This window comes from Triturus cristatus, chromosome 2_2, assembly GCF_964204655.1.
Source record: "Triturus cristatus chromosome 2_2, aTriCri1.1, whole genome shotgun sequence".
NCBI classification, from domain to species: domain Eukaryota; kingdom Metazoa; phylum Chordata; class Amphibia; order Caudata; family Salamandridae; genus Triturus; species Triturus cristatus.
In genome coordinates this window covers 547456918-547484385 of record NC_140582.1, presented here as the reverse complement: position 1 = coordinate 547484385, position 27468 = coordinate 547456918, and the positions used below count along the sequence as shown (strand labels likewise).

General features: G+C 45.1%; 1 protein-coding gene across 1 annotated transcript; it reads right to left on the bottom strand.

The window, feature by feature from the left end:
- Positions 1 to 4455: 4455 nt before the first annotated feature.
- On the bottom strand, positions 4456 to 27020 carry FGB (fibrinogen beta chain). The gene is made up of 10 exons (XM_085641697.1): positions 26901 to 27020; positions 26599 to 26619; positions 25993 to 26007; positions 24888 to 25088; positions 22863 to 23046; positions 17366 to 17593; positions 8612 to 8725; positions 7765 to 7887; positions 5528 to 5813; positions 4456 to 4952 (listed from the first exon to the last, which is right to left on the bottom strand). The coding sequence occupies exons 1-10, from the start codon at positions 26973 to 26975 to the stop codon at positions 4724 to 4726; spliced, it is 1476 nt and encodes a 491-aa protein (XP_085497823.1). The 5' UTR covers positions 26976 to 27020; the 3' UTR covers positions 4456 to 4723.
- Between the last annotated feature and the right edge of the window lie 448 nt (positions 27021 to 27468).

Sequence of the window (27468 nt, the reverse complement as noted above, 5' to 3'; positions counted from 1 at the left end):
GCGATGTGCAATGAAGTATGTAGAAGAGGTGGGAGTGGTCCAATAGGCAGTATCCAATATGCAGCATCTACTAAAGTAGGTGCCATTCTGTGAATCTTGAATCATGGGGATTTGGAGGACCACTCCAGGCATGACTGAGAAGGCCCGTGTTTCCAGGCCCAGGATTGTTGAGTCTGAAAATATAGGACATGGTAGTTCATGGCCAGGTAACACAAGAACAAGGCCTGTATGTGGACCTGTGGGGGCTTTGGGCAGCTGCAGAACCCGGTCCATGCCCGCCCTACCATGGCACATCAGGCAAATGCTTTCCTCAGATCTCCCTCGCCTCCGCTGTCTCCGCTCTTCCCGTTTCACTGAGACCTTGGGCCAAAAGTAAGACCTCACAACCATTTGTCACCTCTTGCTAGCAAATCCATTCCCTGAGGCAAAACCACATCAATTTCGACTCAGTATTTCCAGGTGAACGTTATTCCCTATTTTGATTAAATACCTTGTAATCAGACAGCCTATGTGTGTGTGTATTTTATCATTATTATGTTTGGTAAATGTTGAAAAACGCTTATAGATTACCGCAGATTTCTTGCTAATGAATGCTTATGGAAACGAGGCACTGAGGAAGAGAGGAAACCACCATATTAAATTATTTAAAAATATTTCTTGAACAATTCTGTTTTTTTTAACTGCAGACTGGAGCATTTAGCAATAAAAATAGATGTGAAGCTCAAATTTGGCCATATTTTCAATATATTTTCCAGCTGTTATCCAATCATCTGACTGATTTACCTATAATTGTTGTTTTTCCTATCATTTTTAACGTGTCTATGAAGAATGAGTCGATGTGCAGCGGTGGTAGCTAGCTCCAGTGGACAGTAAGAAAGATCTCCAGTAGTGAAAAATTAGAAGAAAAGATAACTAGTGTATAAACGCAGTCGGCAAAGGGGCTGGAATATGGACTAGTGGTATTGCACGCAATGATAATGCTCTTAGTTGTGTATTACAAGGAAGGTTGTCCATTTGCGTGTGTTTCCCAAAGTGAAAAACATTCAGTAGAAAGGAAATTAATTCATGGTGTGGTCAGAACAAGTATTTGTAGATGACAGTCAAAGGCTAGCTTTTGTTCTTCAAAAATGAACTCCAGGGTGTGTTAATGTCCACGTGTGATACTTGGTGGAAGACATGTCTTGGTGGCCGTGGGCTACATAAAGTTTAAAGTTACTAAGAATCATCATTACAGTGAATGCTAACATTGGGATAGGTCTACCAAGTCTTCCAGATAGGCCACCATTGGCCAAGAAGGTTTGTTGCTCACATAAAAGGAATTCTATGTGTTGGACCTGGCCCTTTTTGGATGGTTATCGACAAACTTTTTGACATCCTCCCATATTTTTTCTGATCTGTTTTTGTTTAGGACTCTGGGCACTTTACCACCACTGACCAGTGCTAAAGTGCATGTGCTCTCTCCTTTAAACTTGCTATGATTGGTTTACACCTGTTTGGCATATTTAATTTGCCTGTACGTCCCTTGTACAGTGTTTTCCTATATAGCCAGGGCCTGTAAATTAAATGCTGCTAGTGGGCCTGCAGTGGTGCTTGTGCAACCCACAGATGTAGCCTTTCAAACCTGTCTCAAGCCTCTGCCACTGCAGGGCCTGCATACTCAGTTTATTGCCAGAGTGAATTGGCATTTAAATGTACTTGCCAAGCCTGAAACTTCCCTTTTACTACGTATAGGTCACCCCTAAGGTAGGCCCTAGGTAGCCCTATGGGAAGGGTAATGTGTGTAGGTAAAAGGTAGGACATGTGCCTTTGTTGTGTGGCATGTCCTGGTAGTGACAAATAGCGTATTTGGTCTCTCACTGCTGTGAGTGCTGATTCTCTCATAGGTTTCCATTGCAAATTCTCTGATAGGTGTCGGAGGTAATTTCTGATCTGAAAGCAGTAGCATTGCTATGTTTGGAATAGAGGTGATAAATCCTGCTTATTGGTAAGGTGGTTTTATTACTATTTTATAAATGCCACTTTTAGAAAGTGGGCATCTCTATGTGCTTATAACTCTTTGTGCTTTGCAGCCTGACTCCAATCAACGTCTGGTTTAGACTGACAGAGGCTGTTTGTGCATTCACTCTGGACAGTCACACAAAGGGAACTGAGGTGTGCCCTGCATATCTCGATTGGCTGTGCCTGTCCTCTCACATTGCTGTCTCCACTCTGCTGTTGTGTGTCTGGAGTCAAGGCTGGGATTGAATGGGGGTGTTGAGCACTTCTAAAGTTTGTTTGAAGTTATCTCCACGTCAATGACATTTTGAGTATAAGTACAGGGGCTCTGACCTCATGATTTGAGACACTACGTTGGCCGTGCAACCAGACACTGCTGGCTCTACATGCTGCACTTTGCCTGGGGACTGTTGTGCTGCTGGGGGAAGCTGCCATTTGGACTACCTGCTTTGCGGTGTAGCCTACTGGCTGCTAGAATGTGAAGGGACTGCCATTCTGCCAAGGAACACTGTGTGCTGGCCTGCCTGCCTACTGTCCCTGAGTGCTTCCCATTGTTCTCCAGGGGCTGGCTGTCTGCTTCCCACCACCCCTGTCTGTGTGGAAGCCTGGGGTTTATGGTGATCCAGAGAGATTCCCCCTTCTTGATTGCATCTTGCTCAAAACTAGTGTGTGGGGAGTGTTTTATGCTGTTCCCTACACCAAAGTGTGATGAGCACTTCCTTTTCCATGCTTTGGGCCGAGGTAGCGCATGGTGAGCGATTCCTTTTTCAATAATTTGTTTCCAGCTACTTTTTTAATCTTCCTTATCCAGTGTGCAGTGAGCGCTTCAGGTTTTACTTTCTAACCAGTGTAAGTTAAGCGCTTTTGTTCCACTGAAATCTGAGGTGCAGACTTTTTTTCTGCTGAAGCAGCACGTGGAGAGGGTTTCCCCCTTCAACACAGTGCATGGAGTGCACTTTTTGGTTGGAGAGGCACATGTGGAGCACTTTGTATGGTGTGGAGCCGTGAGTGATTTCTACTGCAGTTCTCCCCCCTCTGTGCCGCCTCTCCAGCCTGGAGGGCGACGCTGTAGCCATGAGTGAGGTTAGTCTCTGTAGTGCCAGGGAACTGCCAAGGGGGAGTAGAAGAACTCTGCTTGCGTACCACTGGGGGCTGGGCCCAGGGAGGGAAGCCGGGCCTGCCCTTTCCTTCATGACTCCTGGTCTATGAGCCACACAGAGGAGCAGGCCACCCTCGATTGCCCCTTATGAGCTAATGAGCCCCCCCTTCCTCAGGTACGGTCAGTCTGTGGCAGTATAACATGCTCATGTGAGGCCACATGTTATATTTGGACTGTGGGGGACCAAACAAGGTCTCCCCATGTGGTTCTACTAGTGTTGCCTTCCTTCCCCTCCTTTGGGATGGACTGTGGGATTCTGTTCCTGTAGCCTATATTTGGGAGCAACATTACCGTATAGTGTGTATTAAAAGCACAGAAGTGCTGTGCTCTCGGAATTTATGGTGATACTGGTGGTTACCTAGAGAAACATGGTGATTTATGTCCTAGTGAAGTACAATGATCTATGTGTGTCTCTCTCTAACCTACCTGCTGCATTTTATGCCCTGATTTATGATTTATGTTGTTCTATGCCTTGCATTGACAGGATAACGAGTATTATTTCAGGATGTACAATATATGTGAACTGATGATGTTTTCATGACGTGTGCAACATATAAGTCTTTATCTTATTGCACTGACTGTGATGTTTTGACAACTGCCTAGTTGGCAAAGGGATTACTGGTTTATGTTGTTGTGGTCTATGTTTATATGCAATACAGTTGCGTATTTTTATAGAATACTTTGTGCAGTGGTGTAGCAAGGGTGGGTGGACGGGGGGACTCCCCCTGCTCTAACCTGCCGGCCGTTGCAGGGGCAGTGGTGGCTGCCACAGAAATCACCAACACCCCCACCATGCTTTTCAGATGGCCGCGCTGGGGCGGCAAACTCAGGGACTGCCACTGGTGACCCAGGTCTAGCTACACCACTGACTGTGTGAAGTCTCTTTTGTGATGTATTTATTGTGTCACTGATGTATGTGCATGCGGTGCAAACACTTTACACATTGCCTCTGGTATAAGCCTGACTGCTCTGGACAAGCTACCAAAGGGGTGAGCAGGGATTATCTTGGGTTTGTAACTCCCTAACCCTGACAACAGTGGTGGATTCTGCCTGGCGTAGGTGCAAACCCTAGATAAAGAGAAACACCATTTCTAACACTATGCAGTTCAATGGCCAGAAGATTCACTGGAGGAGAGTTTAGTGCACACCTACAGCTGAGGATTTCTGTACACGGTGGCATATTGTGAACCATAAAGTAAAGAAACACTGAAGAGAAATTCATTGTTTAAAATCAGATTCTGAAAAATCGTGCAGCCGAAATATAAAGGCAACCTCCCAGGACAAAATTCAAATTGTACACCTTTTGTATTGATCACAGATCAAGCCCAGATGATTTTATTCAAGAACACTTCATCTTGTCAACCCATGCAGTGGGTTGGTTTCATATACTGCTTCCTTACTAAAAGATATCTGGCAGTCTCACTTTATGAAGAGTTGATAGTTCTGAGGCCAAAGGTCACTTTTCTTGCAAGAGTTCATGGCAAGGAAGAGAGTTCATTGAGATGCATCTGCTGGCATGAGTGGGAAGCATGTGATTGTGGTGATCTGGTTTCATGTTGAAGGTTCATATCATTGCTGGAAGAATGGCCGGATCTTCATGCTCATCTTCTTCATCGAGTACCACGACCCTTTCCAGTTCATCCACACAACACCGTCATCAGTGCCGTGCTTTGTCATGTCGTGGCTGTACGTGCCACCCCAGTAATATCTGCCATTCGGATTGGCTGCGTGACATCTATTGTACCACCAGCCACCACCATCTTCCCGAGAACACTGTTTGCTGGGATCTGGATGTTGCCTAAAAACAAAGACATTGAAATTTAGCAAGCACACTGTGTTAATCCTCCTGCCCCTGCATTTCCAAGACTCGAAGCAAGCATGTGTATGCATGTGTGCATGCATGTGTGTTCATGCACAAAATAGCAAAGCATAACATAGCATAACTTATAATACTGGTTCCTGTTGTACAGTACAGTTTAACGTAGTAATTAATAAAATAATTTACTTCAGTATACTAAAGTATAAGTTGGGAACGTGTGGCGGTTTTCTCTAATAGTCTTCTTTATGTCTAAGAACTGTTTTTAAAAATATATATATAATGCATCTGTATCTGTAGTCCTTTGCAGAAAGCGAACACCAGCAGTGGAATTATGCGGAAAGGAACACTAGAACGATGCGTCTGTCTTGAAGTGGCTATCAGTCTAAAAGAATGCCACAACTCGAAAGAAATGCTGAGAAGTGAGAATCTATCTCTGATCAAACCTGGAAGCGGGATGTCAGTGCTGCCAATGCTCTCATTCTTAGGTGTTTGATGTGTCCTGGCTGCTCCTTGCATTAAACCAATTAACTGATGAAGCCTGGAGCACTACTTACCATCCATCGTTGTCTCTGTCCGAGGTGCTGAAGAACATGCCGTTGTGTACGGTCATGGTTCGGTTCATGCCTTGTAGCTGCGAAGCGCCTTCCAGGAGAGCGTTGCCGGCCGTGCCTTTGTATCCACTCACCGAGATCTGGTACCTGTTGGCCTCGTTCTGTACGGTGAATCCTGTGTGGTGAGCATAGACGCCACTGCCGTCCCAGTCCTCCATTTCAAACAAGATTTCTGTGGGCCCAAGTTTGGAGAGCTGGCTAATTTTTTCATTGCCAAGCCAGAATTCACCTGTGAATGAAGAGACATTTATTGGGAAGGTGCTCTACTTGATTATGCCCCAGGGTTGATCAGATGTATTTTTTTTAAGTTGCTTTGGATGATTTCATTTTAATGCAATTTCAGATAGAAATATAAATGGTACTGAAACAATATAATTAACATGTCAGCTTCAACCCAAGATTCAATCTAGTTTTATGAACCTAAGTGCAAAATAAAATTTGGACCTTATGGCTGAAGATATTTAATTTCATACCAGTATTCACAGATCACTATTTATTGAAACTTCAGAGTGGTTAACGTCAACCAGAACCAACACAGGGAGAGTCTCTAAAAATTACCTGAAGAAGGCTTCTTTGAGGAGACAGAATCTAAGGAGGTGACTGAAAAACCCCAACCTAAGCGCCAATAAAATGTGATCCGGCAGCTTATTTTCTTTTGATGAAAGAAGCAATACCTTATAAATACCTACACCAATCCTCCTGTCTCCTAGAATCAAACCTGCTTCTCAATAGGTTTATGTTTCAGTCAGTTCCCTTCTCAAACATGCTGCTAATAGAGCATTTTTTGGCGACTGACAGGTTTCCCACAAGTTTGATCTGCCCCTTTTTGTTAGACAAATTAAACACAAAGGACCTGATTATGAGTTTGGCCGTGTGGGAGCAGACTGCCATGCAGGCGGCCCGCTCCTGCACTGCCAAACCCATGTAGGGACCGCCCTCCACATTATGAGATTCCTCGTGTCTGGCAGGCTGTTTTTGGCAGTTCCACCATGGTGCCTCTGAAAATGGGCACTGTAATGGAAACGCCAAAAACAATTCTTGCATGGCAGGGAATGTAAAGTCCATGCAGTGCAGGAACTGGGTTGCATGCACACAGGGAAGCAAATGTTGTGCCCCCTGCATGCACCCCATGGCCTCTCTGCCCCGGTTTTGACGGAGGAGGAACCACCAGGAAAACTATGGCGGAGAGGAAACTCGTAATATGCTTGGCGGGATCTTGGTGGTCCCACCAAGCATATTGCTGCCATTTCACTGCCATGCAACCACCAGGGAATCGCTGTTCCCTGGTGGCATCCGCACTGCAATGGCGGGCCGACAGCTCTAGTTGAAATCGGGCAGCAGGAGCTCCAGACCAGCAGTGGCTGGACCGCCACCGCAGTGCCCCGGGTAATCTGGCGGTCCTCGGACCGCCAGACTCGTAATTAGGCCCTAAGTAGTTGGACAAATTAGCATTTAGACAAATTAAACAGGAAAACCACAACTAGCACTGGCAAAATCAAGGACTGCTGAACACCAATGCCCCTTAATATTTACTCACCATCATGCCTCTTTCTTCCACCACCCTAAATTTCCTGTTTTTTAATCTTACTATTGCGGGTGGTTTTTCATCTTTACTATCTCCCATTGTCACTTTTGTCGTATTCCTCTCTTTTGATTTCTCATTCTTTTGTCCTTCCCACTCTTGCTCTGGGTCAAAGTTTAACAATGAAATATAAGACCTGGTTCCCGAAAATGAGTGACAACGCCCACCACCTGCAAAATGTAAACACTGTGAACCGTGCTCCTAAAGGGCCGTAAATAGTTGAACTTAAATTTGCACATTGAGATAAAATTGATAAGATAGTTTACACAGAAATCACCATATGGAGCATAAATCTTCAAATCCATTGTTTGAGCACAGGAGCAGACACAAAACAAATACAAACATTGGCTCTGTGTACATAGCGTACCCGGTCCCAAAGTGCAGTCTGTCGTCACTCTTGCTATTTCATCACATCTACTCTTGCAGAGTCCGCTTACGAGTCTTCCATGAATGGACATTTTTTTAATTAAATAATGACTGGTAAGGGATGATGGGAACAAGCAGAGCTCGGAGACTCCTCCATCGAGTCACGCGGTAACATGTGACTAAAACATAGACTATAGCAGCGCCTCCCAGACTCCCAGGATCCGAGGGTTACCTGGCATGTCACAGAAGCCTTTGCCTCCATCCGCAGCGATGTTTCCAAACCCGCTCTTGTACATGTCCCACTTCCTTCCAAAGTCCACGCTGCCGTCCTGCCGATTCTGGATCAGGGTCCAGCCTGAAAGGAAAGCAGAATGAACTGTATCTGTCAGATCTCAGGCGGCGCATCCCTCAGAAAACGGCATCTTCTGCAGATTAAAAGCCCACCTAGGTTTATGCAAAAATTGTGCTTCTAGACTCACGTCTTCTATTCAACCACAGAACAGGTGTAAAACTAGATGTACAAAACCTAAAAAGGCAGTTTACTTCAACAAAGAATGCAGTAAGAAAAAGAAAAGTAAGCTGAATAAAAGGCATTTAACATGTACTAGAGATCCCCGAAGCTGAAAATAAATCACTCTCATCAGTTGCTCCACTAACATCCTAAAAACTTACAGCTACATCATCCTCGTACTTCCAATCCGATGAAAATCTTTAGACAAACCTCTTAGTTACATGAACCCGTAGACCTCAATATTATTCAAATTAGCAACAGTGTTCCTTGTGTATCATGCAGCTTTCCCGTAGACCCGGAATCGGTAAAATCCTTTGACATGTCAGGCCCAATATGTTCTATCAAATGGTACATATGACATCATATGAAGGAATGCACCATTGCCAAACACATGAAGAACTTTAATTCGTCCCTGTTACCTTTTCAAGGACAAACTGCCTGAAGTGATATATAAACACTGCCTTTCTCAGAACAACCATAACTGTATGTTTCTTCCACTAGCGCTAATCAGATGCCAGAGACCATCAGGGAAACATAGGAGAATCCCGCCAGCTGCTCTTGCACCCACCTCCGTTGTGTGACGTCATGTCGCAGTAGACTCTGTAGGGCTTGAAGAAGTCATCGGGCTGGATAATGTACATCTCAGAGGTGTCGCCTCCTTTCCTGAAGATCTCTTCGCATTCTGTAGAAAAGACAGGCGCGGAACATGGGGTTAAAGTGAAAAATAGAACTATTTGAAAGGGGGGAGGGGTAGGTTCTGCTTCATGCATGGGTTAAAAGATTCATCGTACCCAACAGGGATTCAAGTTAAAAAAACAATAGACATGATGGTGCAAGGGTTTTGTTCATATGGCCAGATGATTCTGAGCACTTGCAGCGCCAGTATTAGCCCCACACCGAACCTGCACTGGGTCTTTTTATTCTCTCTGCAAAATGACCAGAGGTTGAGGGCAGGTGTTAGGAAGAATAAACATGGAAAATGCGGCATACGAGTCTGTTCTCGAAGGTAGATGGCTTGCATGCTCATTTGGTTTACCAGGGGTCAGAAGTTCCAAAGTCCATTTTACATTTGAGTTTAATTTAAAGAAAGGCAAAATGGAATGACATGCACAATAGGTCTTTTTGTGCCCATGAGTCTTATTTTTAGTTGAATGATGCTACATTTGAATTAATAAATGACTGAATACTACAACCGTTCGTCTTAGAAGGTTATATATGTGCTAGCAAAAGTCTTAAACAGAAATTGAATCCACCAGGGTAGGCCATAGCAGGTTTAGCAGACTGGGAAGTTTTTTAAAGCTTTCCAGAAACAGACAAGAGGATATGGATTTAAGACAGATTTTGACAGAGAATTCCTCAATTGAGGTCCACACGCAGCCAAGGATCTTCTACTTATCCTTGACTTACCTACTGTGGGGAGATAGAAAAGATGGAGTGACAAGATCAAAGATTCCACATAGAGGAATACACCTAGAAACATTAAGCCAGAAGGGGCTTTTCTAATCCATAAAAACTATGTGCACCGGGCAGAGAGGCTTAACCCCTTGAGTGCCCATGACGAGATGGTCTCGTCATGGGCCGCGGTTGCGCTGTGCCCATGACGAGACTATCTCGTCATGAGCCCCGCCCGCTAATGAAACGCCCGGCACAGGGCGTGGAAAGGGCGGGGCACTCAAGGGGTTAAAGGGGATTCTCAGTTCACACTGGCAGCCAGGGAAGGCTGATTTGAGCATTTGTTTCATGATTGTTTCTTTTCAGCTGGGGTAAATTTCAGCGAGAATTTCTAGAATGTTGATGAAGGTGAAAAATAACTGGAGTGTCGTCAGTAAGGAATAAGCGAGCAGCCATAAGGTTCAGTAAGAGAAGGTAGAGGTGGACCATAGATGTAAAATATTAGTGGAGATAATGAGAAGCCCTGTGAGCCCCAAATGAGATCTGATGGAAAAAGGGGTAAGATCAGTGCTTGAGGACAACTTTAGGAAGGGAGATAAGTCAGGACAGCACTGGACCCTGAATTCAGATGGGTAGCAAGATGCCATGATCAACCATACTGATTGCAGCAGATATGGCAAGTCATAAAAGGGATGCCTAATCTCCATGGTCTGTGACTGCATGGATCTCCTCTTATGCTAGCGTAAGTGCAGTTCCTGTCCCTCTACCTGCTCTGAATCTCATTTGACATTTGAAGAGTATTTTGTACTTTTCAAAGCAAATCTGTAAGTTGCTTGGCTACAACACAATCAGTCCACAGCTCCCACGTACCTTGGACTGGTCCTATGACCAGTCTAAGGCGCCTTTTGGACCTGGTTGCTTTGCCCGAGGCACCACATCTCTTCACTATTCCGTTTCGTCCCTGCCTGTCCTTGTGCTCGGTGCCCTGTGAGTGCCCTCTTTGCTGCCTAATCATTTTGCCTTTTTTTGCCCTTCTGTTTGTACATGTTTTTGACTCATTTTTCGTTTACCTCTTTGGTACTCATTTCTGCCTCAGTCCCCCTTCTGCCTCTTTTATTTTGCACTTGTCTTTGCCTCTGTGCCCATTTTGCCTTTTCTCTTTTTTACTCTGTTAGACCTACGCTATCCAGGTAGCATTTCCCTAAATGTTTTGCTTTTTTCCTCCAGGTTTTGCTGATTCTCTTGTAGTGGCCTTTGGGCTCTGGGCACTTTCCCGCTGTAAATGCAGGGTGAAAGTGCGTGTCCTTCCCATACATGTTAGGAGGTGGTGTTTACCTCATGATTTCTACACGTGTCCAGTCTGCTATTAAAGGCTCTGGTGTGCACTTGCACCGATAGTCTTTTGAAAATATGGGTCCAACCTGCCATTGCAGGTCTATGTGTGCACCATTGCACGTCTATTCAGGCCAGCCTGTTTAAATCACTAGCCATCCTGAGAGGACCATTCACTACCACCAGAGCACCCCATGGGGACACCTTAGGGGGTGAAGGGAATGGTAGGTGAAAGGCAGGGTGGGTTCACACGTGTGTTCCTTGCCCCAGGTAGTGTAGAATACCTATGTGTGTTTTCACTACCTATGAGGTTCGCTCTTCCCATAGGCTAACATGGGAAACGAGGTGAAATTACTTCAGGCTGCAATATTGGATTGCAGGGGAACAGTCTCATAATGTTTCCTATCATTGGATTGACTGTGACAAACCCTTTCCAGTGGTAAAGGTGGTTTTGTCATGACTAGCGTAGAAATGCCACTCCTAGAAAGTGTGCCTTTCTATGCTCTAACACTCTTTGTGTGCCTTTGTGTTTGGCTCTAGTTCACACTGGAAGTTGAAGGAGCACATCTGGGCATTCCCCAGTCACAGCTATAAAACACTGGGCATGCAACTAAAATGATAGATCTGTGCCTAATATGGGCCTGGCTTAACAGACTGGAGAAAGAGGTTTTGACACTTCGCCTTTGGAGCCAGATCTTGACCACACCAAAGATGAAGATCTTAGTTCCATGGCCTCAAGGCAGACAGGACTGAAATTTAAGGGAGTCATCTGTGGTTCAAAGGGAGACCCTTCAAACTGCCCCCAACTTCAAAAGCACACTACAGTATAACTAATGGTGCCATACTTCAGCAGGGCAGAGATACACTTGTGGGGACGTGCACCCGGAGAACCTGGAACTGCAAGGTACACAGTGCCAGAGGAAGTTGTTGTGCTCAAGGAGGATTACTGCCATTGAAAGGGACTGTGTGCCCTTCCTGAATAGTGGCTGACCTGGGCTGACTAAATGCTGCTGTGTGGCATCCAGACGTGTGTTCTGCAAGGGCTTGTTGACTTGTCCCTTGTTATTTTGGAGGTGTCAGGGACATACAATATCTACTAGGGACCCACCCTGTCTACTTGTGATACCTGGAGAGGGGTGCCCTCTTAAGTGCTCACATCTTTTGCTAGATCCCAATTGGTAGTTTGGCGTAAGCATGGGAACAAGGATTGTGCCAGGATGCGAGATTGCCTGGTGCAAGCCTCAGAAGTCTTGCCCGCATCTAAGACATCTGACCCCTGCATCATGGGGACACCCGCATGCATAAGCATCTTGTTGGTAGTGAGCCTATTCACCGGTTGCAGGGTCCAGCATGTCCAGCTTAGTAAATTGTGCCGCATCTCTCTCGGGTGACATGCCAACTGCATGCTCATTGCATATGGTGCCCGATTCACAGGTTGCAACACTCGGCGATAGGGGCATAACCAATTGATGTACCTCATTCGGCCTTGTGAGGCCTTGCTGAACTTGCACCTGTGTGTGTGACCGGGAATGTCTGGTGTGACCAATATTAACGTGCATGGGCCATTGTGCCTCATTTCCAGGGAGGTTTGGAATTTGCAACTCTTTGTTGTGTGTGACCGGTATTGTCTGGTGCAACCAATATCAATGTGCACTGGATGTCATGCCTCATTTTCAGGGAGGTGCGGAATTTACAACTCTTCGTTGTGTGACTGGAACGGTCTGGTGCGACCAATGCACACCAGATGTTGTGCCTGGATTGCCTGGGTGTGACTCTGATCGATGTGTACCTGACAGGCATCTCCTACTACCGAGTGGCACCCCTGCATCATTTTTCATCCATTGATTGTTCCCTTGCTGGCCCTCAACGCGGTGGACAAACTGCCCTCTCCTTGCCTGCCCCTCCCCGAAGACATTGTGTTGCCAGGTAGTATTGCCCAGCTCAGGCCTGGGTGGTGAGAGTGATTGAATGGGTTGAAGGAACGCTTCCGAGCTCGATCGGAAGCAGGTTAAGAGACTGCATGACCCCCCTGTGCTTCACGGAATGGGGCTGGTGTCGGAAGGCCCTTGTGGAAACCTTTGGTATGACTGACTGTTGCCCGCAGGCCATTTCTGTTCCGCATCCTGTGGGTGAACTTCTCAAGTGGCTGCCAAACCCGCTTTGACGACTGCCTCCTAATTACTCCTGCTACCTACCACCACCTGCTTCCCTAGGACCCTGGCTAAGAGGGAATTCGGTCGCTTTCGGCCTGTATCTGGGGGGGGGACTGGCAATCTCCAATCTGAGAGCATAGGATAGTCGGGGGAGTTGGAGTGTCAAGGGAGGCTTAGGCCACGGGTCTGCATGGTGTTATCGATTGACCTGCTGGGTATCAGTTGCACCACATTTGGGTGCTGAGTGCGTATGTGTACGAACACGTTCTGTACGGACCTTTTTGAGACCCATTGCACTTCATATCAGTGAGGAGTGTGAGTGTGTGTGGGTTGGAGTGATAATCTGCGGACTGCCTTTGATTCTCAATAGTGGCTGGTGGTGTTGCCTTACAAGTTGATTTCTTGCCAGAAGAGCATCACGTTTGAGATTGGTTCTACCCATGTGACCTCGACCCGCGGTTCTAGTAAAAAGTGCTATAATTCTTTGTATGTACATATTCCTAATATCACTGTGACCCGGGGTGCACCCTATAACTGTGTGGTATTGAATCATATAAATTGCTTGATGGGTCTGGGGTGGACAACGTGTTTCACCGCATAAAGGTTCTAGGGGATGGGGGTGTATATTGCTGATGTCATCTTAACAGGGTTGGGCCTAGTACTGCTAGTAATAATTCCAAGTGTGATGTATGCCCATAAATAGATGAGGTTCATGTTGTGTTGATTATTGTGTGTGTTAAATACAAACGTTATTTACATACATCAATTGTGAAGTCTCTTTTGTTACATTTAGTGTATTTATCGTGAGTGAGTGCTGTGCCAGTGCTTTACACAATGCCTCAGTAGTAAGCCTGACTGCTTAGTGCCAAGCTTCCCAAGGGTGAGCGCAGGTTATTCGGTGTGTATAATCACCCACCCCCTGATGGAAGTGATAGGTTCTCCATGGCTAGGGCATCACAGCAGCCCACCAGAAAGTGCCAGTTCCAACATACTCATTTTTGGCTCTATTTGCCATTTCTCTTTCGTACTCGTTTTTGCCTCTGTCTTTTGTGGTCATTTGCCGTTTTGCCTGTTTTGCCCTGATCAGTCTTTGTGCTCCCCCTCTGTTCCCCCTTCCGAGTTGTTCCAGCTTCTGTCCTCCCCCTCTCTTTACCTGCTTCTCCTGGTGCCTTTCTATTGTATGCCTCTCCTGCTGGCTTCTCCAGCTGCTTTTCTGCCCCTCCCTAGCCCTGTCTCCACGCTCCAACACACTCAATGTTGCACCAAAGGCAAGCCCACCTGCACCCACACATGCTTGGACCGCGCTTAGTACCTTGTACCCTAGTCTATTCAACTACCCTCGCTACAGCCCTGCTGACTTGGTAGCGCTCAGCACCAAATGCCACCGCCACCTCTGCCACCAAGCCTCACCATACAGTAGGGCCTTTCTCATGTACTCAAGGCCACCCACCACACACACCTCACCCAGTATCTCCTACATGCTTCTCAACACCATATCCCTCTGCAAGTACACCACAGAGATCTGGGACCTCATTGACACCCATTCCCCAGACATCCTCTTCCTCACCGAGACCTGGCTCAGCCCGTCTTATACCCCAGCCATCGCCATGGCCATCCCTCCTGGATAAAAAATCATCCTCCATGACAGGCCCCACAAACCTGAAGGAGGCCACGCAATAATCCACAAGGGCACCCCCTCTCCTGATGAACCTATTAAGCTCATGGAACACCTGCACTTCCAACTACAGATTAGCCAGTCCAAAACCCTCAAAGGCACTCTCGCCTAAAGAGCGCCAGGACCACGCACCTCCTTCCGCAGGCTCCTCATTGACTTCATCACCCCGTCGCCATCAGATCCAATGACTTCCTCCTACTCAGCAACCTCAACATTCATCTCGATGATCTCATGGACCAAAAAGCCACCAACCTCCTAGAAGGTCTCAAAAACATCAGCCTCACACATCTTGTTCAGGACTCCACTCACACCACCAGCCACACACTCTACCCAATCTTCACATCCAGTAACAAGAACGCACTCGGCCACACCTCCCCACTCACATGAGCAGACCACTCCATCAGTCACTTCTACATCAGTGGCCCATTCCAAAGTACCCGAACTAACCATCAAACTCAGCCGCAACTGGAGCAACATAACAGAATCAGACTGGACCCATGCCCTCAGACCCAACCACCCAACCCTCACTGGCAACCTAGTGAAAGACCTGCCACATTTAACAACTGGATCGCAGACTCCACCAACAACCTGACCCCGATGAAAAAAAATCAGACATTCCAGAGCCCACGCTCAAGCATGTAGGTACACGAGGACCTCGGAGACTCCAAATGCAACTACATGCAGCTGGAAAGAAAATGGAGGAGCAGCTGAAGCAACACTTCCAGAGACACCTACAAATCTGCCCTCAGAAGACACCATGCACAGATCAAAGAAGCCAAGAGAACAGTCCTCGTTAGCAGACTCAAACTGCTCAAACACAGACAAAGAACTCTTCAACATCATCAAGGAATTCCTGAACCTGGTGGACACCCCAACACCATCCCCCCCTCACAAATCCAGAGTGACAGCCTCTTGGACTTCTTCCACAACAAAATCCTCCAGATCTACTCCAACTGTGCACCCCATTGAGGATATCAACACTCAACCTACCCCCACACCTGGAGCACTCACCTCCTTACAAGCTGGAGCGCACTCACCACAGATGACACCCCAAGAATCATACAGTCTGTTCACCCAGGATACCCCTTAGCACCCCTGCCCTCACCACATGCATAACCCGGGAAGCACACTGGGGACTACAATATAACATAACATATTTTACCCATTAAAGACAAAAGTAAGATTGTGCAATAGTTGACCATGTTGCTACTGTCCAAGCTGTTTTTCTTAAGTATTTTTTTAACACTCAATTCTTTGACTCCTTCAGTACTTCACCAGAGGTAAGTGATTGGAAATAATGTAACTCTGTATTGGTACAATTGCATACCCAAAGGCTTTAAAAAAAACTAAATGGACAGTGATCATCTGGAGAACCTGACGTAGCCATTTCCATTTAATGCCCAGAACAAATGGACAGTACTCCCTTAAGCTCACTAGTCTAATGAACCAACGACAGCCAATGGCTCAATGATTCCCAACAGTTGAAGATGCATCAATAAAATGTGCTTTGAGAGAAATTAAGTAATACAGGAACAAGCACCATATACCACAGAAATGGAGTGAGCATCTTCTGGGTTCTCATGGAGGATGGGCTACTTCTAGAGATATTTTATTAACTACTTTAAGTTATTTACTCTTTGCCAGTTATTCCTTATTTCTTTTTTCAACACTACAACATTTATCCTTTTCGCTGACAGATGGACTGATCCATGTTGGTCCTACGGCTCATTAGATCTTTTCTCTATGGAAAGATAGTAAGACCTTGGTGGCTTGGTTGGTTAATTATTATACATATGATTTATGGTTTTCTAATATTCACTTATACATGGTGGTTTCTGCATACAGTATTACATTGATTTTGATAACCAGACAAGAGGGACTGTCTGTTCAGAGTATCCTGACCACGCCAAAGCTCACCTTTATCTCAGAAGATATCCACTACTAGCTTTCCTCTGTTTTCCTCTTATGCAATGCCATGTTACTGTTGGATAACTGACAGGGTACTCCTCTATACAAGATCTGGTATTAAAATCTGGAATTCATGTTCTTTATTTTTTTTTGAGTACTAACAAATATTGATCAAGATTGAAATGTGTGTCCCACAAGGTGAAGGGCATTTGCAAACATTGACTAGACTGGTCAGCTGCAAAGTGATGAAGTAGGGATCTTTGCAAACAGTAATTGTTCAGTGGAACCAATCAGAACCGAAGTGTCAGGAAATCAAAGAATCAATGACGTATAAAACACGAATCACTAAACGGTCCATGTTGTTGAGTAAATTCTTCATGTATCAGTTTTTATGACACCGAACATTGATACTGAATATGAATATTGATTATGTGTTCACGCACTTGATTTAGAGGTGATGCTTGTCAAATTGCGGGTCATGCAGTCTGGAATTTTTGGGTGGAAAATTCAGCCTTTTGAAACAACTCATTGTATTAATGCCGAAGGAAACTTAGCGCAACCTCAAGATCCAAAGTTCAAATCCTATCAAGGCTTCTACCCTCTTTCATTATTCGGAATATTACACATTGTGTAAGAAAAGCATATGTATTGGTAGTGCATGTGCAGAATTGAGGCTTTCAAGCGCTACCTCCCATTGGCCACTTCATTGAGAAATAAGTTATTGCCAAAGATTAAATTGTTTCACTTTTCTAAGATAAAACTGTATAAAATACATACACACCTTGAGGTGAGATCGCACAGCTAGACTATAGGGACACCAGTCCGGAGTAATTGTGAGAAAATAGAGCGTGTGAAGACCTACCTCGGCCGGACACCACTGGGATGAAACAGGAGGAAGTGCATGGGGTGTGGCAGTATTCCGACTGAGTCGATATTGCGCTCTCTAGTTTCTGGATCTTGGAACGCAGGTTTTCCAGGATGGAGCGCAGAACTCTGATGCTGGACGGGATGTTGGTGTCCAAATTCTGCTGGATGAAGGTATACTGCTGATCCACTTCTGAGGTATATGTGGAAGCAACGTCGGCATTCTCTGCAAGAACAGGAATAAGTGTGATTGTAAACAGTGGCGGAGGTGCTGAACATACAATAGAAATGACAGCCTCAGTGCAGTTGGTCCTCATCTAGGGCTACCACCTCAGATCAGGTTAAAGGGATGTGGTATTGATGGTACCTGCTCTTCATAGCACAAAGCACTTAATCGAGAGGCTTAGAAGACCATTTGGATGTATATTCTACTATAGCGCCTGGATGCTATCTGCTGCAAGGAGGTGCCACAGCTGGTGCTCAGCTGGACATTAACTGCACAAGGGTTACTGATTTCTACACATTAGACAGTGTGGCCTTGATCTGTCCTACTAAGGTATGCCAGTGAATAATGTCACAGCAGGTCTCAAACCCAAGCAGACATCATCAAACAAAAAAAGGTCCTGGGATGCCTATGTTGGTGATTATAAGTAAAGCTCCCTCTTTTCCATTTTTTTTTTATTTTTACAGGTAAATAGAGACAGAAAACATTTATTTTCTTGTCTGTATTTATTTTTAAATGCGGTTAAAAACGGAAATTGGGTTGTTTTTTTAGTAATTCTAAATACTGTTTGTCATGACTGCGAGGCCAATAGCTGTTTGGATTGATAGATAAGGGGGTTACAAAAATAAATAATATTAGTAAAGAGCAGCCGCGGTCGGTAGTAGGAGTAACTGCAGGGTGGTGACGTGGGGAGGGGGGAGGGGCAGGGTGGGGGGTAGTAAACTACGGATTACGGAGGTTTACAGGTAAATTAACATATACATTAATAAAACGAATTTCGTTGTGTGCACTGCATCGCATTTGGGGATGCAGTGCACGCAACGAAATTCGTTTTATTAATTTATATGTTAATTTACCTGTAAACCTCCGTAATCCGTAGTTTACTACCCCCCACCCTGCCCCTCCCCGTCCCTACGTCACCGCCCTGCAGTTACTCCTACTACCGACCGCGGCTGGTAAAGAGGCTTTAACAGCAGAAGATATCCACAAGGTTTATACTGAAAATCGCATCATTCCATATAAGTGCATTGATTTATCTTCTGCGGGTGTTTACAGCATTGAAACCTAGTAGACATTCAAGCAGGAGTGCATATATACCAGTTAAATAAATGTGGAAATATACTAATGTCAGCTTTATTTTTCCATAAAACACAAAATAAATGTGGATTAATGCCGAAAAAAATAGCAAAAAATAAATATGGATAAATACAAATGGAAATGTCAAAAAAAAAAATACCAGAAAACCGGGTGCCCTAATTATAAGTTATATATTCTGCAATATCAAGGGAACCCAAGAGAAGTCGACCAGGGACCTTGGGAGACAATTGTTTTCAACAACAGTGGTCCCCAGAAAGTGAAATGGAAACCAAAGTAATGAATATAGACTCAATCGTAGCTATATTTAGTGGACTTGTCCAGCCGGACAGAGGTCTGATATTTACTTGTAGGTTTAGGATATAGTCATACAAAACAGTACATAAAATGGGACACAATCCTGTGACCTACTTAGCCAGTAGAGTACATAAACAAGGGAGAAAATGAACAACAGGGGGCTCAGGCAAAGCTTTTCCGGTTTGTTACACAAGGAGGATATACAGTGTTGCAAGAACAAATCACTACAAAACACCTTTACAGCGGAATGAACAAAAGGTTTTTTGCGTATAAGGTGTATTAGGGTGTCGACGGCGTTTCGATCCGTTTGAAGAATGAGCGGATCATCATCAGGACTTAAATAACATGCCTGTTAGATAGAGCCTCATTAGCCTGGGGGAGCAAGGGGGGAAGGAAGATACATAAGCGAAAACAGTTAGGATGATTACATATAACTAGGAAACTCAATAGTGGCAGCGCAGTGATAAAAGCATGCATTTCAGACTCTGAAAGTTCTGGTTAGCATGAATTAAGATACGAGAGCCACATGGGAAGAGGTTGTGAGTAGTATGGGACGTGAAAAAGGGGCTGGTGTGCTCAAGTGGTATATGGACCATGTATATAATACGGTGTGTAGACAAGGTGTGGTGGTTAACCTTGTAAGGTAAGGCCACGAAGGAATCACACCCGGAAGAATCCTGCTATTCAGCAACTTCCCTGCAACATACTGGCGACTGAGCCGTTAGAGTACAAGAAGGCGACTCCCCCCGTATCCGAGTTTAAATTCATCATATCTGGAGCCGCCATTATAACAGCCCTCATCTCCCCGCCCAAGTTCCCCCATTCTGGAATTGCGGCTAATGAGGCTCTATCTAACAGGCATGTTATTTAAGTCCTGATGATGATCCGCTCATTCTTCAAACGGATCGAAACGCCGTTGACACCCTAATACACCTTACACGCAAAAAAACTTTTGTTCATTCCACTGTAAAGGTGTTTGTACTGATTTGTTCTTGTAACACTGTATATCCTCCTTATGTAACAAACCGGAAAAGCTTTGCCTGAGCCCCCTGTTGTTCGTTTTCTCCCTGGTTTATGTACTCTACTGGCTAAGTAGGACACAGGATTGTGTCCCATTTTATGTATTGTTTTGTATGACTATATCCTAAACCTACAAGTAAATATCAGACCTCTGTCCGGTTGGACAAGTCCACTAAATATAGCTACGATTGAGTCTATATTAATTCCTTTGGTTTCCATTTCACTTTCAGGGGACCACTGTTGTTGAAAACTAATTATAAGTTAGACAAGAGTTGGTAAACAGAACTGTTTTTTCTATACACTCAATAGGCCCTTTACCGCTTCATTAGTGTTCGTCAGTGTCATGGCAAACTATGATATAGCCCCTAAAGAATGTGAATGAACACCATGCCAGTTTCAGGAGCAGATAGAGGTGGTCAGAGCGATACAGTGTTCTGGGAAATTATATGGGCTCAGTCACTCATTCGGCCGATTCACTCCCATAGTATCAATTATTTATAGTCAGTGCCTCTGGAAAATGGAGTTTTCTGAATAATTTTAGATTTTCTGCATTTGACGCATAATCCATCATCTGGTGCGTAATCTGCAGATTTTATTAAAAAATCTAGTTTCTAGCTCAAATGGATCAAAAGTTATTAAACAAGCAAGCAACGCGTGTTGCTGTGTAGATGAAGGCCCTTCGCAAAGGTTGACTGGTCATCTTTCTATTGCTTTTTGATGCATTTGTGTGTCACAGTGCTACTAATGAGGTGAGACTTTTGCGTAGATAGTACTAGAATGTGTAAAAATGACAAAATTAAATGATGTAATACAATCACAAAATGTGCCACAATATCCTGCATAATTTGCCTTTTCTTGGTGCATAATTTAGTAAACACTGCTGCATACTCCCAGTGGCTCTCTTTATGGTCATGTTCCTTGTCAGAGTCATAATGGACTGACTTCGAAGGATTGTTATTTATTTACCTATTTATCTACCTGGTTTTCTATAGTGTGGATCCGTTTTCTGGGCTTGGAGAGCTGTACGAAATGCCTTTTCCAAAATTCTGTTAACTGAGAGACAATCGAATGGGACAAAGAGCAAGCATCTGAGCAAGCGTCATTGTTTTTTAATATATTGCTGCAGTTTGCAGAGGAAGAGAAAGACGCCTGCCAAAACCATCACAAAGGGAGAAAGCAGGCTCCAGCAAGGGCGAGGAAAGAGGCAGCAGTAAGTGAATTAAAGTCTACAAGCCTCGGTATTTGGCGTGCTGATGTTTAATTGCACCGCCTGCCTGCTTCTGAGCAGAGCTTCGGCCCTGGCACTCTCTCTTTCACACATTAAGCTTTGGGTGTTCCAGGTACAAAAGTACAAACATTAAGATAGTATCTCACGATAATGTGTGAGGCAGTCTGGTCTTTTAAACATAAAAGATATGACAGCATAGGTGAAGTCACGAAAGGGGAGGACTATCCACAGAGAGTGTTTAGGTCCTAGTTCACTGTCAGTGGCAGCTGCCTCTGAACGGGGTGGTGAGGCGGGGGGTGGTTGTGGCAGGTGAAAAAAAATAAAAATTAACTATAATTCCTTCTCCGCCGCCGCACGCCTCTCCTCCGTCTGCTGGCAACACCGGAAGCACCTAGGCTTCTGGCCTCTCCCAGCCAATCACGACGCTGCCTGAGCAGCATCGTGATTGGTTTGAGCGGCCTGTTTGGCCGCTCAGGCAGTGCCTGGGGAGGCTGAGCATGTTCTCCACGGGGCTGTGCAACACAGCCCAATGGAGTGTATGCCAAATGCACATGCTGGTTTGACCAGCACTAGAGGGCTGGTCAAGCCGTCATGTGCACATAGGGAGGGAGTGCAAACCTCTCCTGCTCCTTTTGCAGCACGTCAGCCCCGCCTCGCCCGACCTCGCTGGAGCAAACAAGAATAAAATGATAAAAACTTCTTGTTATTATCCTTTTATTTTTATTTTGCACTGCTCAAGGAGCAGTGGGGCGACGCTCCTCTGCCTTAGCACTGTGGATGTAAGGGGGGGGGCAGGGGCTAGATGTAATGCGTGCACTTAATAGTTTTCACTTGCTTACAGAACTGAAAGTTTTAACGAGTTGTGTGTCCATATATCATCTCATTTTGGAGATTTTTGAGTGAAATATTCAGAAAAATTGTTGCATTTGCCAGTTGAAGGTGTAAGATTTTCAGGGGGCTGTGAAGGACCTCCTATAGCAATCAGAACATTTTTTTCAGTACATTTTTGGCCTTGCTGCTTTGGTTACTGGAAAGACTCTGCTTTGTAGCTGTTGTTTTTATCAAATCTCCTTCCTTACCCAAGAAGGCGAGTAGTGTGGAAGAAGAGATTATCTTCCATCTACGTTCCAGATGTCTATGACGACACAACTGGGCACCCCATGCCACCTTAGGGGATGTATGACATTACAACGCAGGTTTTTACCACGCGTGCAGTTACATCGCATGCGTTACAACGCATGCGATGTTACAACGTTATGCCATTCCAAAGCAAGTCTTTACATCGACTTGCGCTAGATGGCGTGCTAACATTAAAAAAGTGTAATTTACTATTCCAACTCCAGTCCACTTAACAGTAGGGAAGGTGTTGGGATAGTAAACTACACTATTTGTAATGTTAGCACGCCATCTAGCGCAAGTCGATGTACAGACTTGCGTTGAAATGGCATAGCGTTGTAACATCGCATGCGATGTAACGCATGCGATGTAACTGCACTGCGTGGTAAAAACCGCGTTGTAATGGCTGTTCCCCCACCTTAGGACTAACAAAGCTAGCTGCTCCAACTTCAGTAGAGATCTGACACTCAGTATACTTGCCATCCTGTGCTTCTCACCGAGTACAGGTGTGCCTACCTTGTATTTGCCTTTGTCTGTCAGCTACTGTCTTTTGCAGCACAGTCACATAGTCGTAAATCATGTTGGATGAGTGGGAGAGCTTCCCTACGTTGCCTTTGAGATCTCTGATGGAGTTCCGCACATTATTCTCCTGCTTCAAGACCATAGTTCGTAGCTGGCAGCCAGTGGGACAGAGTACACCCTGAGAAAAAAAATATATGTTGACAAGGTTGGGGAAAAAACAGAGCATATGAGGCCTTTAACATCACAGGTGGAGGAAGGTGCCACCTCACCCAGATGTACATCAGAGTTTTATTGCATGCAGTCTAGGACAATGGAGCTTCAAGCTGAAGGTCGACATAGTTTTAAGGCCCATAGTAAAAGGGTATGGCAGACATTTTCATTTAATTCAGTGGACTTGTGCCATGTGCAAGGCCGTGTGATTCATAACCAGAAAAAAAAAGATTGGACTTCAGAGTCAGCTTTTCTGCTGTGGAGGCAGGAGACCGCAGTCCCAATCCTAGCTTCTCCACTTGGCTTAATTGTATGATGCAAGATAGATGGCACTACCTGCCTGTGCCAATACCCCATTACTTAAAAATCTGAAAGTGATTAAGAACAGTCTAACCCCAATACCAAAAGCCCTATAACGAAATATCAAACTACATTGGAAATTACATTTAGGGTCATCTAACATCCACAATCCATGCATTGAGTAGACAGAAACAACAAGAGAGTGGCCTAGCTGACACATTTATGTGCTGGATTCTTCATGCACCAATTTTAAGGTATGTTTTCAGACAACAAAATATCGGTAGATGGAGAATAAATGTCCTGGTTGTTATTTTTTATTCATACCTTTCAGATGAATTCCTGCCACTGACCAAAGGGGTTTAGTAGACAGGGCTAGAAACAAAAGTTTCTCATCAATTGATGTTGCTGGGCCAGTATACCCACTACTTTAAAGAAACCCTCATACGGGAGGGTCACATCTGACACAAGAAAGTGCAATTTCTACACTGTTTTCAGGTGTTGTAAAAAGTAGACTGTCTCTTGGCGAGTGAGCCAAGTCTATATTAGGTCATGAAAACCAGAGTCGTCGATAGACGACAGTAGGGCAGCCCTCCTTTAGTTAGAGCCAACAGCTTGTGGGTTTCAGGCCATCCATAAGGGGCCCTTTGAGTGTGACCGCAGGAGAGCAACTCCTTGATTGTCTTAGCGCAAAGCGCTGTGGCATCAAAGGGAGCATAGGTAGCAGAACACTATTTGTAATCGATGCAGCATGATTGACTATTACTGATTTTTCTTCTCTGTTGAATTCAAGGGGCCCAGTATCATGAACAGGAATCTCTTTCCCAGCCTGGTCACACCATTCAGCTACTGGATTCCCTCTTCACTTCCTCTTCAAATGCTCTTCCTCCTTTATCTAGAACTACAAATTGAAGGGTTTCTTTCTTTATCACTGGGGTCTTGGATTGAACTTACTTTCTGGCTTCCATTTCCTGTTTTAAAAAAATAGATGTCCATTTCCTTATCACCCTGGTCGTCCTGCTGCTTACTTTAAAGCAATGGGAGCTTTTGCGCACAGGGTCAGGCAAGGCATCAACCACAGAAGCTCTACATGAATGAACCCCAGTAACTTCTCCTCTGCTTCGGATGCTGAGTGGATGCCATCCTACTGTGAATGGCTGGTGACAGGAGGTATATATTACCTGGTTGTCCGGTCCACCCTTCACAAGTCGACGTCCCCCTAGTAGTAGACCAGCGCAGGATTAAGATGGCTGCCTCTACAGCAGCATCACATCCTTCCAGATTCACCAGACAACAGATTTGGAGTGGGGTTGTTTACAGGGCACCATACAGAATGCCCCGTTACTTACCAGTAATCTTCATTGCTCCAAGTGCTGGTCCGAGTATCTCATGCATAAGGATTGCATCCTGGAAGATGGACGAGGAGGTAATGGGCGGAGCGCTGCATGGTAAGTCTTGAACAGCTAACCTAGCAACAGGAAACAGAGTACAGCTACATGGTACAGCACTTACCAGCTGATCATCGGCATGCTTGCAGCCTCCCTCATCCGGATACACAACGGGCTCCTTCTTCAGCCGACTCTTGGATGGAGCAACGGTTGGACGGCTCCGGTAGCCGCCGCCGCTGATCACAGGAGGCGCCGGCCTGACTGTTGGGCGTGGCTCATTTTTGCCAGAGACTGGTCTGTGACCACGAGGATCCTTTTCCAATACCTGCAGAAAAACAACAAAAGTCAACAATCTGCAAAACTTTACTCACAAAAAAAGGCTTTTCCTTATTCATTCACTCCATTTGTCATTTACTACAGTGAAAGATACACAGCTCAGAAGCAGAATGTGACTGTCTTTGTATTTGAAAAACAGAAGGAAAGATGTATTCCTAATGCAAAGCTGGCAGAGAGCCATGATGCCCTAATGTTATGGCTAATTATTGCAGTTATCAAACAGAATTGCTTCCAAGGAGACCCGAGGCTTACATTTGGGTCAGTAACATTCTGGCTTGTAATCTGATGGTGGGCTACCAACCAGACACGAGTGTAGGGGTAGAAATCTTGATCTACTTAGTATGAGTATAAATACGTAAAGAGAGAGTGAAATATATAGAGAGCGTTGGAAACAGTGAAAGAGAGAAAGAAAGGAGGTGCGAGCAATGGCGAAAAAAGTTGGGAGAACGCAGAGTGAGAAATAAACAATAAGAAATAGAAAGTGAAAGTGAAAGATAGTCTAAGGGAGAAAGAGAGAGGAATATGATTTGGGACTTGGGAGAGATGTACAAAGAGAGGGTGGATGCGGGAGAGAAAAATAAAGAGAGAGAAGAGATGACTGCAAAGAGAGATAAGGGTTCAAAGAGAGAAAAGTTACAAGAGTGCTGACAAAAGATGAGACAGTGTGAGGTAGTGAGAGCGCGAGAGAAAGGGAGCTTTGTAACACTTGCTAACGATCTTGTATGCCAATAAAAACCTCGGCGCACTGCGCTGTAACATTTCATGATTTGACCAGTTATGTCTGTTCACAATTTCATTTTCATAGGGACTCTAATAATCTTGAGGCAGTGCGAGCATGTACACCTCTCTCCTCTAATATGCACTGTGAGCAAATGGGAAACAAGTATCCTTACCTCGCTTGCAGCGCCCTGTGGGAAAACAAAAGACATAAGTCACAAAAGAGAAGGCCCACTTCTAGAAGCACACTTTTTTTTAGGGCGAAACACGTTCCTGTATTATACACCACATTGACATACAGTGCTCACTCTTCGCTTCTTTAGGCCGTCTCCTTTTTAAATATTTTCAGTTATAAAGTGTTGTTAAAAAGCACCAACATGGGCGTCTCTGAACCACAACCCCGGGCACTTACTTGTGCCCCAAGAGCTGGCGGGAGGCGGAAATATCTGCGAAGTGAAACATATATAACCAAGAAAGCAATGGGGAAGAAACGCACGTGCAGAGAGGCTCGGGGAAATCGCGCGAGACTGAGGTGGGGGCGGCGTTAGGGAGCTACAGCGTGACATAGAAAGACATGGAGAGAAGGAACATGAGATCAAAAGAGAGAGGGAGAGGAAGACACAGAATGGAAAAGAGTTTGGATCGAGGGCGCATTTAGCTTCTTTTACGTTGTCGCGTTATCTGCCGAGTCCCTTCATGGACTATGAGTTCTCCAGCAGCGCTGACTCTCTAAATACCAATGTGTAGCTGGAATAAGAAGTACTTTACAGGAAATGACTTACCACCACGGTTTCGTCTTCCTCCTGTGGGAAAAGAAAGGGACAGTGAGAAGTGGTAGAGATGAAAGACTCTTGCCTTTGAGCAGATTGGCCTCCAAAATGCTGCGAGAGGTCCCCCACCCCACCCCACTCTGGACCCCCTCTCCCACAAGCACTTGAGGTTGCACAATGTGGCATAACCAACAGGCTGCCCTGCTCTGGAGTGACCCATGTTACTGCTCCAGCCTCATCACCTCACCAGAAAGAGCACTGTGTGGCTGCGGCCTGTGGTCAGGTCAGGACGCGGTGGCAGGCTGTCTCCTTACCTGGTCGTAGTCTGTGTTAGCGCAGTGACTGTGGTGGGTGACCACAAATAGCAGCAGCAGAAGAGGCAGCTTCATGGCGACGGACCTCAGTGTGACCGTGCTCTCCTCAACTCAGTGACCAGGGAGAGCTTATCTGCTTTTTTATTTGTGGAGAGCAGGCAGGAACATTGGGCAAAGCACAGAATAGCTAAACATTACCCCAAACACATCCCTCGGTTAATAGGTAACTTCCTCTGACCAAAACTTGCACACAGTCATTTCCTGACAACCAAAGCATAAGGACCTCAATGCAATGACTTCACAAACTTCCAAATATCTGGTACTCAGGGTGAATGACGCCATCGATTTCACTATAGAATTAAAACAAGAAGTCCTGCTAATACATCCTCCTCCTCCAACCCACTCACTCTGTCCACACCAAGCAAAAAAAACGTTATTCTTATCACTTATTTACTCTAGGTCAAGATAATCCAGTCGATACCACATGCAGAGCACGAGTTTTGGAGTATATTACAACACTGTATTCCACTTGATTGATACAACACTTTATTGCATTCATTTCTTAAAA